At 54.1% G+C, this 19234-nt stretch overlaps 1 protein-coding gene across 6 annotated transcripts in view; it reads right to left on the reverse strand.

Annotated features, from left to right (window-relative positions):
• The window catches only part of RNF220 (ring finger protein 220), a 186339-nt gene that overhangs the window by 69232 nt on the left and 97873 nt on the right, over positions 1-19234 (reverse strand). For all 6 annotated transcript variants that reach the window (XM_084291013.1, XM_084291016.1, XM_084291015.1 and 3 more), the window contains one exon: positions 5027-5156. In XM_084291013.1, the coding sequence (XP_084147139.1) occupies positions 5027-5156 (130 nt within the window). The remainder of the gene's footprint in view (positions 1-5026; positions 5157-19234) is intronic.

The raw sequence follows: 19234 nt of genomic DNA on the forward strand, positions 1-19234 counted from the left end.
CTTGCTGTGCATATCCACCGTGTCAGCAAGGGCCACGGGCGAAATTAAAAGTACTTGGCTTGGAGATGTCGCCTTGATACCGGGGGGTGGGGAGGGAGGGAGGGGGACGGAGAGGGGGAGCAGGGGAGGAAAGGAGAAGAAGGAGGTGGAAAGAAAGAAGAGGGGAAAAGCAAGAAGAGCGACAGAAGTCGAGGAGTGGGAGGGAGATGTTGAGTAGGGTCAACATCTTCTTTTCCCTGGCTGCCATCTCGTGTTGGTCTGGGCTCCTCGCCCTCTCTGGGTGCTCCCAGGTGGCTGGTGCATATTTAAGGGAGGGAAGCAGCATGTGTTTTAGTGGGGCTCTGGACCAAAAGCCCCTCTCATCCCCAAATGCCTCCAACCTCCCTCACCCAGAGGCTGGGGGACCTGCAATGCTCGCTGCATGAGAAGCCTGGGAAGTACCTGGCTGTCAGGTTAAAGTCCCCAGGCATAAATCGAGGAGCCCTGAGGTGAGAGCCATGACCCCGCTGTGACACATGACAACAGAGCTAATTTGGGTTTTACGCTCTCTATTTATCCTGCTGGGCCTGGCAGCCTGGCCGCTCTCCCTCCCTGCTCAGCCCGCTCCCACTCGGGGAAGGGCTTCTCCAAGGGATCTTTGGGGCGGCTCAGGGCTCGGCACAACCCCCAGGGATGAAGCAGCCCCTCACCCCGGGCACTTTGAGGAGCAGCTGTACTTAAACACCAGGTTTCCCAAGCAGGAGAAGGGGCAGAGCCAGGTTTAATAACTTGCTGGGGGTCCTACCTGCTGTGCCCTGCCAGGAGTAACTCTGAAAGCCCCCAGCACATGGGCACACAGGGACCATGGAGCTGGTGTGCCCTCACCTTGTCCATCAGCCCAAGGGCTCTGGGTGGTTAGCTGACGTTAGCACAACTTCAAGACATTAAGACTTAAATTATGACTTTAAGACATTAGCATGACTTTAACCCAAAAGGCCACCAAACACTGAGAAAGCAAACCATGAGAGGATATGAAATCCAGGATGCCTCTCCACACACCTGGAGACACCTTTCAAGGACAGTCACCATCACCTGGGTGGAGGTGGAGTGACCAGGCCATCTCCCAAGGTCCTGTAGCCTTCACTTTTTCCTCCTATATTGCCAGCATCCCTGTTATTTGTTACCCCCCATGCCTGGAGCTGCCCCTGACCCCCAGGAGAGCCACTCAGCTCGGTGCAGTGCCAGGCTCTGAGGCTGCACGTCGTGCTTCCAGCTGGGCTGCCAGGGGACAGAGGGGTAAAAAGGGCAAGAGGAAAAGAGCTGATGTGCAAATGAGGGAGAGAAAGCTTCAGAGCGATGCTGAAGCGAGATTTAAGCCTTGGCAGAGATGCAGTGGGAGGTGCTGTAGGAGCTGGAGCTGCCTCAGCCCTGTGTTTGGCTCTTCCCCTCTCACACGGATCAAAGCTGGCTCCAGGAGTCAGACTAACTCTCTCCTGAGCTGCCCTGCCTGAGCTCACACCATCCGTCAGTCCCAAAAGTGGGAACAGAGCTGCTGTGGTCTGTCCCTGCTCCCCCCTCTGGGCCATTCCCAGGCTGTAATGATAAAAATGATTCTTTGGGGAGCGGAGATCCCAGCTCTGAAGCACAACTTTGCTGCTGGTCACACAGGGAGGGATCTGCTAGGTGTCACGCAGGGAAATAAAACACCTCTGCCAAATATATCTTTAAGAAGAGCACTGCATTTTCAAGAACAGAGCATCATGTTATTAAAAACCAGTGCATCCAAAGGGATGATTCCCAGCCTTCAAGTGCTTGACTCAGCAAATGTAATATTGGTAATGTGACTTCCTAAGGGTTTTTCTCCACCCTGCCTCTCCCACGTCCCTATTCAGTCTCTTCCCAGGGAGCAGTGGGTAAGGTTTAAGCATCCCCATCCACAGGAGCTGTGTGCGGTGCAGGACCCAGCTGTTATAAACAAGAACAAAACTGTCCTGACCCTAATTCTGAGGAACAGTCACTCTGTGACACTTGAGCTGGAGCAGACACCGAGCATTGAGGTGGCAGAGGTGCCGGAGGGCAGCAATATCAGCAGTGCCATCAGAGAAAAGCACTGCTGAACGTGCCCTCTGTGCCTCACCAGCTCTGCTCGTATCAACCTGCAGGAGCACGGGCAGAAATACACCTGTATGTGCAGGCACGCGTGTACCTGCCTGCAGGAACACCCATGGGTGCTGCTCGTGCCAGCTCGAACAAGGTGTAAAGCAGGTGAATGTGAATCGAGGAGACCCACGTGTAGTGCTCAGATAGTCTTCATGCAGAGCATCCCTCCTGCTGCCATGCTCATGCTCCGCCAAGGTGAGCTGGGAGGTAATTCCTCTTCGGAGGAGGAACACCACCAGTCCTGCCTTGCAAGAGTTAAACCCCATAAAAGCGAGGTTTGTAGTTTTGTTTTCTTTCAATTTATACCCTTCGCTTAAAGAGGTGGGGGGGGGGGAAGAAAGGAGGGAGAGAAAAAAGAAAGCCAGGTGACATATTCTAAGAGGGAGCACCGAAAACGTGTTAAGCACTTCAAAATCTCATATATTCAATCGGCCTCTGGCAAGACATCTGCCTAATGTTAGCGCTTAAATATCCTTTTCCATTTTACATGCATTCAAGTCTCATTTGAGCGAAATGAAACGGTATTATTAAAGGGAGATTTTGCACAAATGGCCTGAATTTGACATGTCAAGTTCAATGAGGCTGTTACATATGTAACACCGAGAAGGGCTCGGAGGCTGCCGGCTCTTGAAACAGCGCCAGTGGCTCAGAAATGAAATTTGCATTCAGAGAGCCTGGCCTCGCCGTGCGGAGCTGCGTGCGGGGCTCAGCCGGGTGGTGCCCACCGTGCTGGTGCTGCCCGCAGGGAAGGGCTGTCCCTGTCCCCTGGGGACAGCAAACCTGGCCCCAGAGCTGAGCAAGGGGCATGTTGGCTGGGTGGGCAGCAGCATTTGGGTGGCTCTTCCAGCTCCCTCCTGTCCCAGCTCCTGAGGTAGCCTGGAGGAATCCCTTTTCCTCCTTCCCTTCCACTGCCTCCACCGCGTGCTGCTGAGCTCTGCGCCGGTGATGCCCAAAAAACCCTGTTGAAGGCAACAGCACAGGGCAGCCCCACAAATGGCTTCACTGCCAGCCTCTCCCCTCTCCAACGGGCCCCAGGGCAGCCTCGTGGGCTGTGCTGTCTCAGGGGAATTTGGGGCTGCTGCCAACGTGCTGCCTCCCTGCAGCATCCCTGGTGCTGCCGGCTCAGCAGGCAGGAGGGGATCTGCCTTCCTAACCCCCCGTGCTGGAAATTTATGATTTTGTTGCAAATCATTAAGGTTTATTAAAACTTAACAGCGCAAGCCATGATTGGCTACATCCTCTTTAAATTAAGAAAAAAAAAAAAAAAAAAAGAAAAAAGAAAAAAAGAGGCCCTTGGAAAGCAGCCCCCCGGTTCGCTTCTCCCCATCAGGCTGATCAGGAACAGCTGCTCAGCCATTTCGGTAACGAGTCGGCGTTGGCAGGGAGCGGCCAGGGCTGCCGGTGCCCGTCACGTTTATAGGCCTACATTTTATTTTTATGTTTATTGGGTTATTTGAGATCATTATTAGTTTCTCTCTCCTCTTGTTGATGTGTTCTCGCTCCCGGCTCCTGTGGGCAAGGAGGGTGGGGGAATGGGAGAAGGGGCCACCCGAGGGACGGAGCCCCTATCCTGCCCTCCGCAGCGGGCACACCGGCACCGTGCACGGCCGCTGCCTGCAGCTCAGCCTGCTTCACCCCAACCCGCAGCCTAGATTGAGCGTTATCTATCACGGAGCGGAGGGAGTCGTTATTTAATAATTAATCAAGACCTCTGCTTCTTCTTCGCCGCCTGCGTGGCCGAGCGGAGCGGGCGAGGGAAGCGAGGGCAAGCCGGGGAGAGCTGTCTCCTCTCTAACTGCTGCTGTTATTTAAAGGAATAATGCCATTCTTTTTCATTTGTCAGCTGGCCCACAATGGCCCTTGTCACGCTTTATGATTTAGAGTTTCCTTTCCTTTCCCATTAAACGCCACCTTCCCATCACCGCCTCGCGCCAGCCGTCCTCCGCGCCTGGCTCGCGGTTTCAGTTTCGCTCTGATATTGGCCCAACTTCTTTGATGGGCTCCTCGGAGCGCTAATTGCTTCTGTTCATTTAAACCTGTTCACTAATTTGCAGTGGCCCTTTATTAAGTTGGATGCGGCCCAAATTACGCCATAAATTACGCTGGCGAGGGGAGCGGGTGGCGGGGGGGATAAATGGGCTGGCTCTTCCCTGCGCCCTCCTTCCCTGCGCACCGCCGGGGAGCGCAGGATCCGGCCCGATGCTGTGTGGGTGCTCCCTCTGACAGCTCCCAGCCCACCTGGGGACCTCTCTGGTTCTCCCCCTCTTTTCCCTTCCCTCTGTAACGTTTATTGCTCGGTGGCAAAGAAGATCCCAGGCAAGCTGGGGCAGGGATGGATCCGGCTACCTCTGCACTCACCGCAGCCGCGTGGAGCCCCTTGCCATGGCACTCATGCATGCGCTGGTGCAGGCGCTCTCCCTCCCCTCCTACCACCTGGTGACGTAACTCAGCTTCTAGCCCTCCGTTTGATTCCTTTCCTCACCTTTTAATGACCGGGGAATTCATTAATAATTGAAATAAACACGCTCTTTTCCAAGGCTGCTGAGTTTTATTAAGGCAGGGGCAGGGATCTGCCAACCCTTGGCTGCAGCCATTTCCTAAATAACTGCTAGCAGTTAAAATGCAATTATTATTATTTTATTTTTTTAAAAAAAGAGGACTTTGCTGTGCTGGGGAAAGCGGCAGGAGCTGAAGGCAGCTGAGGGGCAGCGTGCATGCATGCTGCAGTCCTGCTCCATCATAGAACATGTCCTGGCCATGGCAGCATGCCATGTGGCCAGGATGGGACCAGGCTGAGGGTACCAGGACTCTTGCAAAGCTCTGCTCGTGGCCGTACCTACATTTCCTCTGGCACCCCAGGCTGGAGGTGCCGTGGGTAGCTGCTTACCTGATGTTCAGCTGGGTCAGCTTCTCCAGCTCCTGCTCCATGTGCTCCTGCAGCTCCCCAGGGCGAAGGAGGACCTGGCAGATGGGGCAGATGGGAGCCTGGCTGTCAAACAACGTCGCTTTCTTTTTGCCTGCAGGACAGGAGAAGAGGGGGGAAAGCTTTAGCTCCTGTGCAGCCTCAGTCCTGGGGAGGTGGCCGAATGCAGCATCACCTGCACCCTGCTCTGAGCCCCGTCCCCCAGCAGTTTGGTTTGGGTACAGCAGCTTTAGGACAGATTTTCTCATCACTCCTGCTCCTGAGCAGCAGGCACAGGGGAAGTTTGGTGGAGTCTAGAAAACAGCAAGGTTTTTTTCTGGTATATCCCCATTTTTCCTCCTTTCTCACATTCCTAGTGACAAGGACTGACCCTGTCCTACACACAGGCACAAGAGCATCCCAGTGATACAGACTGGGGAGAAAGAGCCCCATCTCTGGGGTGCCCCTCCATAACCCCAGTTCTCCCCATTTCCAGAGCAGACAACACAGCTCAGAGATGGATGTCACAGTGTTTCTCTCTGTTCCTATTAACTAAACAGCAAGTTAAGAAGAACCAACTTAATGTTCCTTGGTGCCCCTGGAGCCAGGTGGTCAGGACCCCAAAGGACAGAGCTGTTTACCCCTGGATGTGGGTGCTGCTGATCCCCTCCTTGTCCCCAAACGCCACCCCTCCACATCCCCAGCCCTGCCAGCTTTCCCCGCTCCGAAGCCAATTTCCTCCAGCTCGGAAACTTTAATGCCCCCTCTGTAAGGAATATACAGTGCCTATTTAACCTAAAATAAAACTCTAAAGCAAACAGTGAAGTTTCAATAAAAGGGAAAAGCCCAGGGGGTGCCCGGGCCCCTCTCTCCCGGCTGTATTAGCAGCTCTGCTCATGAGAGGGCGTGCGGAGCCCGGCTCAGCTGGCTGCTTTGGGGAGGAACATGCTTTATAGCTGCCTGTTGTCATCCAACGCCAACCCTCCTGCTGGATTATTTATTTATGTATTAGACATGGATCAAATTGGTTAAACCCGAGCGAGAGGCAGTAATGCACAATAAAGCAGGCAGTGCTGGATACGAGGGGGCGCCGTGCGGCGTGGCCTTCCAATCGGAAGCCAAAAGGTGCCATTTTATGGCTCCTAACGATGGCAGAGCCCAGTTAAATGCATCCCCATTAAAGGAATAGACCTTCTCCAAGTATAAAGCATCGGCACGGGCAGCTTTACTGGGGCCCTGCTGCTCAGTGTAGGTGCCTGGCGCAGGCATTTAATGAGAGGAAGGGTCTGAAAGAAGTCAGAGTCACCTTGGCCCATTGCTGCCTTCCAGCAGGACATGACACATGCCTGGCAGAGCAGGGCTGCCACCAGGACATCACCTGCCCTCTTCTTCAGCCTCCTGACACAAGAAAAGGGAAAGTGAGGCATGGGGCAGTGCTATGGGGCTTCCCCTGCATCTCCATCCATTGGGAACTCTCCCACATGCAGACCCAGTGGAGAGCCCAAGCTGGACTTGAGTTGCTCCCAACAGCTCCTTGAGGAGCCCTGGGCACATCCCTCGGGTCCTTGTCCCCCCATCCCGATCCTCCCGCAGCAAAGGAGAGGACGAGGGGTGCTGCCACATGGCTGGGATCACCCCTCTCTTTCCTGCTCCTGCCCTCATCTTTAATAATGCCCAGAAACCAAGCCCAAAGAAGCAGCTCCCGCTGACCCTTGCGGGAAAGGTCGGCATTTCAGCAATTCCACCTTCCTGCTGGAGCCTTTCCACTTTTGTGTAGCGGGGGCCCAAAATAGCCCAGGAGCGTCCCCGACCACCTGCTATTTATAACCCCAGCTTCGCAGCAAAACAATGGAGCTGTCTGAGTCTCCTTCCCAAAATAAACAGGCGGCCTTTGAGCGGACGGGAAATCCTGCTGGATCCCCGCTGCGGGGCGTGCAGATGGACGGGGGAGCGGGCTGCCCTCCGCCCTCCTGCCTCGGCCACTGCCGTGGGACCAGCCAGCCCCTGGCTGCCACCCTCAGCCTGGGATGGGGACACTCACGGAGGGTGATCCGGGGGTTGGGGGGTGTTTGTTGAGGGGGTGATGGATAATTGCGATGACTCCGTGTCAGGAAAGGACACAGCCGTCACCCTGCATCTGCTCAGGAGGTGTTGTGACATCAGGGCAAGGTCCCCTGGCCCCAGAGAGCATGGGGGGCTGTGGCTCAGGCTACAGCAAGGGCTTCAAGAGGGGCAGGAGAGCAGGGCCCCCACCGTGCCGCCAAGCCCCTGGTGAAAGCAGGGGGCAGAGGAACCCCTGCTCCTGGCCCAAGGGGCTGACAGCCGTGCTTTGGCAGGCGCTGGGCTAAGTGACAGTGACAGGCAGAGGGCAGGGGATGGTCCTGGTGCCAGCAGGACACCTACGCCAGCCTCCCCAGCTCTGCCAGGCTCCCTGTGTGTCTCCCCAAATCAGCAGGGCCGCATCTGCAGCATGCCCAAGGGCCCCACGCTCGCCCACACTGCCGCGTGCCACGGCACCCAGCTCCGTGCCATGCGGTGCTGGGTGGCAGGGAGGGTGAGGACAGCAATCTCCAGCATTTGGAAATCTTCAGTATTTATTTTTTATCTCCTCTCTGGAGCTGGAGCACCCATGCTGCATGTGGCTGGACCAGGGTGAAACACGGGGGCCAGATCCCCGAGCAGGCTGGCCCCATGCCTGCACCAGCAGCAAGTGCTCCCCGTCCTGCCCTGTGCCAAACCAGCTCCTGGGAGACCCTGAATGGCTCTTTTCAGGCTTTTGTTTTTTTGGCAGCTGTGTTTTTGTTTTCCTTGCCCCTCTCTCTCTCGCCGCCGCTCGGCTCCAGTGTTTACCCTCCTCGGCTCTGCCGCGCTCCCCCCCGCCGACCCCCTGCTCGCCGGTGCCAGAGAGATGAAAAGGCAGAGCCGTGGAGCTCCCGCTGTTTGCCTGGGCTCCTGGGCTCCGCGGAAATGTTGAACTCCAAGTGTTGAAACGGAATATTTCCTGCTCCGACAGCCGAGCGCCCGAAGCGCAGACGCACCCCTGTGCGGAGGAATTTGTCCACGGGCCCTGTCAGAGGGCGTCTGCAAGCAGATCCCAGCCCAGGTGGGAATGACCCCAAACCCTCCCGATCCTGCTGGGGATGGAGGGACAGATCCCGGCCTCAGCCATGCTGACACGAATCCAGGGTAATGCCACTGGGTCCTGAGCCAGCCTGATCTACCCCAAAGCCCTGCTCGCAGAACCTGGCCACAACAAAGATGGGAAAAGCTATTTTGGAGAATTAAAGTGGAAAAAAAGGGACCCAGCCCACCAACGGCCCCAACAGCATGTGGTGTACACAGACCTCCATCGCCACATGGCACTAAAGCTCCCAAGTCACTCTGTGTGAGCAAAGTTTACAAGGCATGAGGGCTCGCCCTGCCCAGGAGCCCAGCAAGTTGCCAAGTTAATGGAATAAATTGTTTGTAATTAAATTCGTTGCTCAGCTCTGCTGAGGGCTTACAGCACAGCCAGCATGGCTTGCCGGGTGCCACCGTGGGTGGCACGTGTGGGTGGTGGCGGGTCGGGAATGCTCACGGGGACGTGTTCCCTGCTGAGGATCTGCTTCATCTTTCCTAAAGGACCTTCACTGGGCAGACTCCAGGGCACCCACCCGGGTCTCAGAGCATCTTCTCACCACACTGTTCTTCCTCACGGCCATTAGAAACTCTCCCTTTTTTCATCTTGCCCCCGGGAGGACCAGCACTGCTCTCCCAACTCCTAATTTTCCAGCATCTCAAACTGTTTTCCACTTGTCTGAGTCCAGAAACCCCCCCCTTCTCCGAGACGCCTCCCTCCATTTCATCCTCCCATTTTCTCTCTCTCCCTCTTAAACACTCCATCATTTAACACCCATCACAGCCGGTTGATCTGAAACCCTCCTGAATAGCAATGACCCCGTGCCGGGGCCCCGCGCGCCGCTCCTGGGGCCGTGCCGGAGCCAGGTGGGTGGTAATGGAAGTGCTGACACCGGCTCCTTGACAGCAGCGCCGCTGCCAGCGCCTGTAATAATCCCTCCTGGCTCCCCCTCGGCTCGGCTTCTGCGGCGATTATTTTCCATTCGGTGATGGGCCTGCTGTTATTTGTGTACTGATAGCAGATATCTCGTGTGACAAGCTTCCTTTCCTTCCAGCTCAAAAAACAATAATTCAAAGAAAGCCCCATATTAGCTTGGAAATAGCCAGGCGCTCGCTCCTCTCCCCGTGAGCCCGCGCAGCATCCCAGGAGGCTGGCGCTGCGCAGCCCCGACAGTGAGTGCTGGGGAAGGGCCTTCCACGGCCAGGGGAGGATGACAACGGGTGATGAAGGTGGTGGTGGCTCTGGGCAGCACAGGGCACCTGTCCCCGCAGCAGCAGAGTCTCCTTGAAGGACAAAAACTACTTGGTGGTAAGGGGAGGGAGCGTGGTAGCGTTGCTCATCGCTGTCCCATCTCCCCGCCACGCAGGGTGGTTTAATGGTGTGCTCATGGGGCCGCATCCTGCCTGCTGGGTGCCTCCTGGGGTCCTGCTGGCTACGGTTGGGGCAAAAAAGGGATCGCTATGGAGTCACCTTTCATTGAGCAGAGCTGCAGTTCTCCGGAGCAGGTGTATTTTGGAGGGCTGTGCATGCAGGAAGGGAGCAGGGGTCCTGAAGAGAGGCTTTTTTTGCAAGCTAAAGCTTTGGAGGAGTCACCTCTCCATGCCACCAGCAGAAGCTGGACGGGTGTTAGTTTGACAGTGCCCAGGCCAGCACGTGGAATGGGGCCACCCCTGCCTTGAATCCAAGTAAGGGGCAGGGGTTTGTACAGCTGTGATCGGGGAGGACAGACGGACAGAGGGACCTCTGTGACCCTCTGAGCAAAGTGGGACACAACGAAGAGCCAAACTCAGCCCCTGCATCCCTGCAAGGAGCCCGATCCCCGGTAAGCTGCTGGGCTGCCAAGCAGCTTAGCAAATACACCTGCTTCTCCCGAGGCTAAAAAAACATCTACAGTGGGATCCAAGGCAGCAAATGCTAAAATCTTGACTTCCTTCCAAAGAAAAGAGTTGCTCTACCATCTGCCTCTCCGGGCGTGAAGTTGTGCAAGGTGGCCCCTGGGGCCCAGCTCCGTGTGTCCCCCTGGGGCCCTGGGGGACACTGCCGGGGACACTCCTTGGAAGGCAGGCATGGTCCCGTCCCGTTCTGGCACCACATTTCTGGTGGGTTGTTGGGAACCCTCCCAAAGCCCATGACCCCAGGGTCCCCTCCCAGAGCCACCTCCCCAGCCGGGCTCTCTGTCCGCGGAGATCGTGGCTGCCCACCGCAGGATGGAGGAAGATGGATTGAGCTGGGCAATAATTTAAGAAACTGAGTGAGTCTGTACATCCAATCACTTTACAAATCAGGGGAAAAGGAGAGAGGAGGAAAGGAAGGAGGGGGGGGGGGAAGTGAAAAGGCCGCGCAGGGAAATGCATCACAATTACTGTCTCAGCTCTAATGAGGAGCCTGTCATGAGGCTGTCATCCTGCGGAAAGCCACCTACTCAGAAAGATTCAATAAAAAAGTAGCAGAGAGATAAAAAAGAGATATATTTCAGCCCTTGCTAATATTCTTTTCATTTGTCCCAGCACAAAATAAGATACTGCACTTAACCGGCTCGGTTAAAATGAAAAGCGGGGGGGGGGCGGGAAGGGAGCAGCATTGATCAATACCACTAAAAGCCGGGAGACACGGTGATGGAGTGCAATTTTTTTGTCTGTGCTGAAGCATAGCAGAGGCCCGGGCGGGGTAATTTATGATTCGCACGCATGCTGGCTAACTAGAGGCTGACAAGACAATGAATCCTCGATGAGAGGAGCGCGGGCCGGGAAGGGAGACGGTGACAGGGTCCTGGGAGGGTGAGAGGAAGAGGAGGGCTGGGGCCGCTTCAGAAGGGTCCAAGTGCTTGCAGAATGAGGAGCTTTGGGGCTGTGCGTCCAGGAGTGGCAGCCTGGTGACATCCACCTGGCCTCTGAACCCGTTTGCTGGTACAAGGGGCGCTTTTTGTCCCAGCCCACTGAGCTGGGGTAGCTGCTGGCCCGGTGGGACAGGATGGGGAGGAGGAGATGCTCAGCTGCATCGCCAAAGCGTGCCTCGATAATCGGCGCTCTGCGTCAGTTCCTGGGATGGAAAGACCTGCAGCAAAGCACCTTCTGCTGGCTGCCAAAAAGTGACGACAGTGGGAACTGGAGAAGGTGGGAGTTTCACAGGAACATCTCGCTGTCTGGCTGGGAGCCCACAGAAGAGCTGTGGTCTGCTGCCCCAGGCACTATACAGGGCCTGCTCCATGCCCCAATAGCTTCCTACGTACCCCAAACCAGGGTGCAGAGGTGAGGGGCAGCAGCAGCCCTGCACCGGGGCTGGGGAGCACTAGAGGGGCTCCTCTGGGTACCCACAGGTCCCACACACCCTGTGCAGAGCACTCCTGCATCCTCCTGCTCCTCCCTATCCCTGGTGGAGCAGTTCCCATGCCCTTGATGTGGGGACAACCCATTCTGTTGGGGTTACACCGAACTGCACCCGCAAACTGAAGGGCCGATGGGGCAGAGCCTTTCCCTGCCTCCCACCCGCTCCCTCCCCCCAGCTTCCAGCTCCTCTCCTCCCTCGGGGGTGTGTGGGGCACATATCGAAAACACAGATATTGAACTGTCAAAACTATTTCCTACAAGAAAATAGATTCATCAGCTTGCAGCACGCAGGGTCATTGCCACATTTTCCCCTCGCGCCAGCACCTGCACATGCCGGCGCATACCCAATGCCTCTTCGCAGCACCGGCACTTTAGCTTGTAGCTCAGGGCCCTTAAGTGACTTTGAGAAATGGATAATCGATTATAATTCCACGGGCCTCTCTGCAGATTTATCCGGAGAATGTATAAAAGCCAGGGCTTGGGAGAAGCGGGTCCTTCTGGCCAACACGTCAATTGCCTGCACTCTCCGTGCCCAGCTCGGAAAATCGCATCCCGAGCACGACTCTGTTTAATCCATCAGTACACAATCAATGCACTCTGTAATCAACTCTTGATCACTTAATTTTACACATGTTGGCTGAATCCCTTTGTTTAATCACTAGATCAGGCCGCCTTGTTGCGCTGCCCCCTCCCAGCTTAGCCCCCCCTGACCCCCACCCCCTCCCCGCCAGCTCCGCCGCCCGGAGCCTTCGTTTCACCTTGAGGAAGAGCTTGGCGAATTGAGAGAGCCACGAGGCAGCCAGGGAAGGGCCAAACGGAAAACAGAGAGAGCAGAAAAATAACTCCAGAGAGAAAGAAAATATTTTCCCTCCTCTCTCCTCCTAGAGCTTGTCCCGGCCATTTCCAGCAGATGAAAGAAATCACCGCTGGGATTTAAAAGAGAGCCAGATGTCCTGGCTCCGAGGGGAGCGGCAGGTCGGGGTGCCACACACCAGCACCCATCACATGGCTCCCATCCAGCCCCTCCAGCATCCTCCCCACCCCGTCATTACTTTGACTGTTTCAGCAGCCGAGGCCATTACGAGCAGCGGTTCTTGATCTTTCCCTCCCAGAGGCATCCTTGGGAACATCGCTCCCATCTCGCCGGGGCTCATCTTCCTTTTTATGGCAAGAGCGCGACCCTCGGGTTGTGAAAGCGTGTAAGGCAGCTATTTGGCGCTTCAGCGTGATTTATCTTGCCAGCCTGATGCCACCTCACCCTTCACACCCGCTCTGCTGGCACGCCGGGGTCGGCGGCCGGGGGATGCTCATGGGTGGGGGCGTCTGATGGCACGACATTGCAATGCGCTGGGGTTTTACATGTGTTCATCTCGTCCTGCTGGTGAATAACCCTTTCCAGGAAGAGTTTGTCGCTTTTTAAGAACCCGAGGGCTCAGAGATGGGTTGGCCATGTACCTGCAATTCAGATGTGGATGGTTTTGACCTGCCATGCCGTGCACTCCCCATACCTGAGCACACTTCTCCACAACCCCCAGCTCCGGATGAAACCCTCCTTTTAAAAGAGGCTTTGATGCTGCCTCTAATTTGGCACGTGGAACGACTGCTGCTCACGCTTGCTTGCAGGAATAAATGATGGGATATGCTTGAACAAGAGGGATCTGTGAGTGCAATTGCCAGGGGAGCGTGCAAATGTTAGCTTTGCTCAGGAAACGCGCACAAAACTGCATGTTGACACCGAGAGGCCAGTTGTAGGACAAAGCCGGCGCGTATGTTTAAAGAGAATTCCAGTTGCTATCCTATAGCAAATAGTCTTCAAAGAGCCCCTGGAGCTCTCGGCTTCTCAGCATGGAAAGAGGAGTTTGTACAAGATGAAACACAAATAAATAGTTTACCATATAAAAGATATCCGAGGCAAAGAGTGAGATGCAAGTTTTAGATCTCACATTAGCCAGCTGTGGTTTTATTGGTCCCCAAGTAAAAGCTGTAAATAAAATACAAACCTAACCTGCATATTGTCAAACTACATTTTAAAAAAAAAGTGCTTAATTGCACTCAAGAGCACTGAGGGGAGAATTGGTGCGCGGTGCATCACAAGGCAGCCCGCGGAGCTGTTAGTAAAGTGTAAATCCAAGAGCTGGACAAGTGGAGCTTTTTACCTTGGGATCTGCTGACAGGCACAGACTATTCGGCCTCACTAATGTAGCCCACTCCTGCTCCCCAAACTTCTGGTGAAGGCTTAGCAAGAGCAGACAGCAGCACAGAGAGCTGTCTGTGCTCACGCTGACTTCGGTGGCAGGGAGAAAGGGTGGGTGCGATGCTGGGACCCCATTTTCCTGATGCCAGGCTCCTCTCTGGTGGCAGGGAGCAGCCACCTTCCCCGTGTAGGTGAGCATCTGGGATCTGGGATCGGCAGCAGGCTCCAGCTGACCACAGAGCCCCATCCACAGGGCTCATTCTGCTGTCCCCAGGGCTGTCCTCTTTCAGGGTGGCCTGTTGTCCACAGAAATTGGCACAGCCACACCAGGTCACTCTGTCCCCACAGCCCCTGGCCGTGGGATAAAGGGATCGTCCCCCCTGGGGGTCTTCTCCAGCTACATGCCAACGCAGGCAATGACAGTGTCACATCCCTCCCGCTGTTTTCAGGTGGAGGGAGGGAAATAAGGGGGAAAAGAAAAAAAAAAAAAAACAACCTGCCAAGGACTAATTAATATTTAATTTACTGCAAAATGTACTTATTATTCCCAAGTAATTGGCCGCCTGCACAGCTGTGACCACTAATGAATAGAGGGGGACAAGATGCAGGGACGGGAGGCGGGGGGGAGCGCAGGGGTGGTGTTGGCTTTGATCAGACTGAACTGCCTGCCTTTAATGTGCATAATAAGAAAACTTAAACAGCCTTTTTTTTTTTTTTTTTTTTTTAAGATCTAAAAACAGCCATGATGCCACTAATGGATTGCGCTTAGCTTATTGCACTGTAATCGCCCTATTATCGCTGCAACTTTAACGAGGGGGAAAAAGGACTTTGGAAGATGGCATTTGCAAATAGGTTGTTGAATAACGCTGCTGCTAAACACAGGGAAAACAGGCAAGACCTGCTTATTGTGATTCCTCGCATAGATTGCCAATACCTGAGGCACTCAGCATCCCCGTCTCTATTGCTGCTTTTCGCTCCATGATTGAACTATTGGCTCATTTAACTCTAAGGACGGGAAATATTTTTTTAGTTGCTAATAGAAGCGTGGCTCGGCTGTGGCCCAGGCGTGGGTTTCAGATCAGTTTTTCTTGATGGCTCATTCTGCGGAGGGAGTTAATTTCACCCCGGTGCAGAGTGCTTAAGTGGGATTTAAGTGGCGCGCGAGTCTTTCGCTGACCCCTCTGCACAAGGTGAAATCTACCCTGAGAGCCTGCCCTCCCCGGAGAGCGATGCTCAGCACGAGGCAGGGACGCATCCTGACTCCTGTTCTGTTGCTGCCAGGATCTGGCACTTTCTTTGCTCAGGGGCAGCTCCTGGGAATGGGGACACCCTCGTCCCTGTGCCTCTGGGTGTCTTGGCTACAGCATAAGGGATAATGTCCCCTTGCTGTGCCGAGGGGTGTGGATGAGCATGGGGAACCTGCACTAGTCCTCTGCTGCTGCCTCCCACGATGTCACTGTACCTGTCCCCTTTCACCAGGACACCTTCCTCAACCCCAAGCACCCCCCACTCTCCTCCACCCCATCCCCGACCCCATTAAGCACCTGGCAGTGGATGTTTATGATGGCACCAAGGCCTCGGCCTGGGTTCCCCTCCTTCCTTTCCACGGGTGTGAATCCGAAGCGGCTCCACAGAGTTGGCCGGCATGAGAGCCAGCTCAGCGCTTGGCTCCGCCGCGCCTCTCGGCATCCAAGCCCGCCGAGCGCTCGGCCGGGAGACGTGCCGTCACGGCCCCACGCCGCCGGCGGGGCTCACACCCCCCCGGCTAACACAAACAGCTCGCCAGACGCTGTCCTGGGGGGCTGCGAGGTGGCAGGCGGCCACGGCACACAGAAAGGGAGGGAGCGGCCCTGGAGGGGGAGAATCGGGGCGAAGCATGAAAGCAAAGACAACAGCCTGCGCGCTCACCCGAGCGGCTGGAGGGGGTTCAAAGCAGCCCACGGGAAGGAGAAGGGGCAGCGTGGATTTGGCAGAGCTCGGTGGGGTCATAAGGGATGGCCCAGGGCTGGGCAGCGGGTGCTGGAGCTGGGGACCATGGGGATGAGCCAACCTCATCGTGCCCAGCCTGGCTGCACAGGCAGGGGATGCTGGCCAGGATTACAGGGCACCTCCCGCCCCACCTTCCTTTCCCTTGGCTTGCAAACCCTCCCTTTGAACCTGCTTTGAGTCTGGCTTGGAAGTTTTCTTTGAAACACAATGTTTTTGTACTCTTAAACATCCCATCGCTTGCTAATTTTAATAAGTGGGTGTTTTATAAAGGTGCAGAAAAATAAACTCCTGTCTGTTCGTGGCTCTGGAAAAGGACAGAAAACAAATAAAAGCGAGCAAAGCGCGCAGCCATGGGACAGGGGCTGGGGGCGGCCAGGGGGCATGGGGCGGCCAGGCACTGCTGGAAAACCCAGCCCCAAACCACATTTCTGCCTTGCTCCCCGCAGGCACGGCTCGCAGGAGAAAAGCTGCCAGCAGACGTTGAAGGGAAAAAGCAATTTTGGTCAGGCTCCTGGCACGCTGAGCTGGCGTTTGGATTTTCCCTTCTTGGTGCTGCCTCCCTGTTCCCTCCCCGGGCTCAGGAAGGAGCTGGCTGTCAACCCACCAGCTTTATTCTGTATTTTATTAAACATGACTGGAAAGGCGTTGGCTTTTTTGGTCCTACCTCAAGGCGGCACTCAGCCGGCCTCAGCATCTGCCAAAATAATAATTAATATGCATTTGATTAGAGACCAATGCTCTTCGTAAACAGGAATGGCCACTGCCCGCTCCCTGGGCAGCTCTGTCCCTGTTTCCCAAAAAATAACTGCAAGGAAAGGTTTGTGGCTATGGCATGAGATGGGGACATGGGGCATCTTACAGCCCAACTCTGCCAGAACCTCCTGTTTGATCTCACTCCTTTCCCCATGCTTTGAGCCCTCGTTTCTCAAAAGAATACAATAATCCCTTGGCTCTCCCCTCTTCTGGCTGCCTTCTCCCTTCAGACGTCAAGCTCGATGGGCTCCTCCTTACCACCCTCTCCCATCCTACCCAAATAAAAACCCAGCACGAGCAAATAAATAAATAAAAAAAAATACACCGCCCAAGGGAATTTAAAAATCCAACCAGATAGGCACTATTGATGTAGAAATATAAACGCTGCTATTTCGGTGGCGGCTTCGTGGGCCCTAAACCTGAGCTGCAAAGGAGATTGTTGGGTTCGATTTGTCAAACTCTTAGGCTGGCAAGTTTGGGCAGCTTCACCGACTGTGTTTTATGGAACCTTTCAGGAACCCTCAATAAAAAATGTATTAGATTAGTAATTTGAGTCCCAAATGACCAATTTGAAACGATTGCTTTCTTATGATTTTTCTGAAAGTGCCTGTTTCATGAGAAATTGCTTGAAAAATCAGACGGGGTTTTTAGAGACAATTGTAACAGCACACATGAGGGCTGGGTGTGATGGGCTAGGGGAACGTTCGTTTAATTGACGAAGGAAAAAGAATCCCATTTTGTGCCTCCTCCTTCTTTCGGTGGCTTCAGTCTCACCACAAGAAGGGATAATTTTTAAGCACTTCTCCGGGATATTCAGCCCCGTATTTGGGATGGAAGACAGGCACATGGCATGGGGATGGGCTGGGAGCCACGTGCTGGTGCCAGGCGGGTCCCAGTACAGGCAGTTATCCCAACCTCCCCCTCAAACTGGTTTTCATCCTCCCAGGCTACTGGCTCTGAGCTGGCTACGTAGCTCTGAGCTATGTTTTATTATTTTTATTACTAAAAATCCTAATGAAAACTGCCATTTAAGCATGAGACGCATCGGATGTAAGTGCAAAGCGACCTCCCGAGGTCCCTTTCAACCTAAATTATCCTTTGGCTCCCCAACTTTGCCATCATCTTCTTTGCTGCCTTCTGGTTTCTGCACTTTAAGGGCTCGCAGCACACATTTGAGCTCGAAGCGTGCCGTTTCTATTTATTTAAATGAAAACCGAGATTCTTATATCACCACTTGACTGCAGGGGCTGAAACTTTAGGAGAAAAAACCCTGAGAGCCTTGTGATAAACTTGTGAAAATTGGCAGTCCTGAGAACGAACCACCCTGGGATACCGCTACCTGGAAGGTATTAAGGAATTATAGTATACGGCCTCATCGAGGGGTAGTGTGGGCTGGGCTGGTTGGGAAACACACAGAATTTACAGAAGAATGAGAAGCAGAACCTCCATTTCTCCTTTCTGACATGTGTCTCCTCTTGCAAATGCTTCTTGTTTCCTGCCCTCTTTCTTCTCTTGCTCCCATGCCCCCACGATGCTGCCGATTTCCCTGAGTGTCCCACTCTGTTTTTGAAGGGAGACCTCATCCCCTCTCATAGGAAATACAGAAAAAGGAGGGGGGTTGCTGTCCCTTGGTCCCCAACATCTCCAAATACTGTGTGCAGACCCCATCCCTTCCGCCTTCTCCTCCTCCCCCTGTGAGAGCAAAAAAACCTACAAATACAGAAAAATGGTGCACATTTTGATCAGCATTAGCCCTCAGGCAGCAGGATGGGATCCACTGTAGGACACCTCCCTGGGCGAAATGACGCAACAAGACTCCCAGCTCATCAACCTGATTGCTAATGAAAATGCAAAAACCAACCCAGATCACTGAAATATCCGTACTCTGGTTCTCCTTAATTGCTCCTGCCGAAGCGATATGTTTAAACAGGCCATTCTTTAAGATGGGAAAACACAAAGTCAGTAGGTTTTGCATAAATGGCAATTTGCAAAACTGAAAAGGTGACATTTTTGACATGAACATTTAACAAAAAATTAATATTTTGTCTCTTTAATAAATGGGTATTTGCGAGAGAGAATCCATTATAAAAAGGGAGCTACCGCAAGGTTCTTGAAGCCATTTCCATCAATTGCTATAAGATTTATATGTAAATATGTTAATGGCACTATTAATAATTTAATGGGGGCATGGCAAGCTGTGTTTACATAATAAATATGATTAAGTGTTTCCCTCGAATGAAGTTGCTGAAGTGTCACGCTACCCCAGGTTATTACCAACAGGGCTTTGCGATGTTCATTGAGCACTGGGAGGAAAAGCTCCCCGTCCCCACGCAGTGCCAGAAAGCCCCAGAAATCTCCAACCATCGCTGCAGCACGAACAGCAGAGGCGTGGAGATCTGCTGGTACGCATGGGTGATATTTTACCTGGCTTTATTTTTTACAAGGGTGGGCTAACGCCATCCACTTGAATGGAATCGCTGAAGATTTACTTGAGTGTAATTGAGAATAAAATCTGGTCTGAGATAATTAAGTCGCTGAATATGCTTACCGCTCCTTAAATCCACTGTTCACGAAGCAGGACTGGGAGAATTACACAGTCTGTGGGAGCTGAGCAATTTATGGACGAAGCAGGGAGGCTGCTCGATTGGGCGCTAAGACCCCCTCCAGCAAAATCCTGCTTCCTCGCTTGGCTTTGTCCACCTGGAGCTGGAGGACCCTGCTTGAAATTCGCTGTGCCCCTCAATGCTTGCAGAGCTGGAGGGAGCTATGGGGAAGAAAACCCCATGAATTTCATAGGGTGGGGAACAAAATCT

Source organism: Netta rufina, assembly GCF_964035555.1.
Source record: "Netta rufina genome assembly, chromosome: 8".
Taxonomy (NCBI): domain Eukaryota; kingdom Metazoa; phylum Chordata; class Aves; order Anseriformes; family Anatidae; genus Netta; species Netta rufina.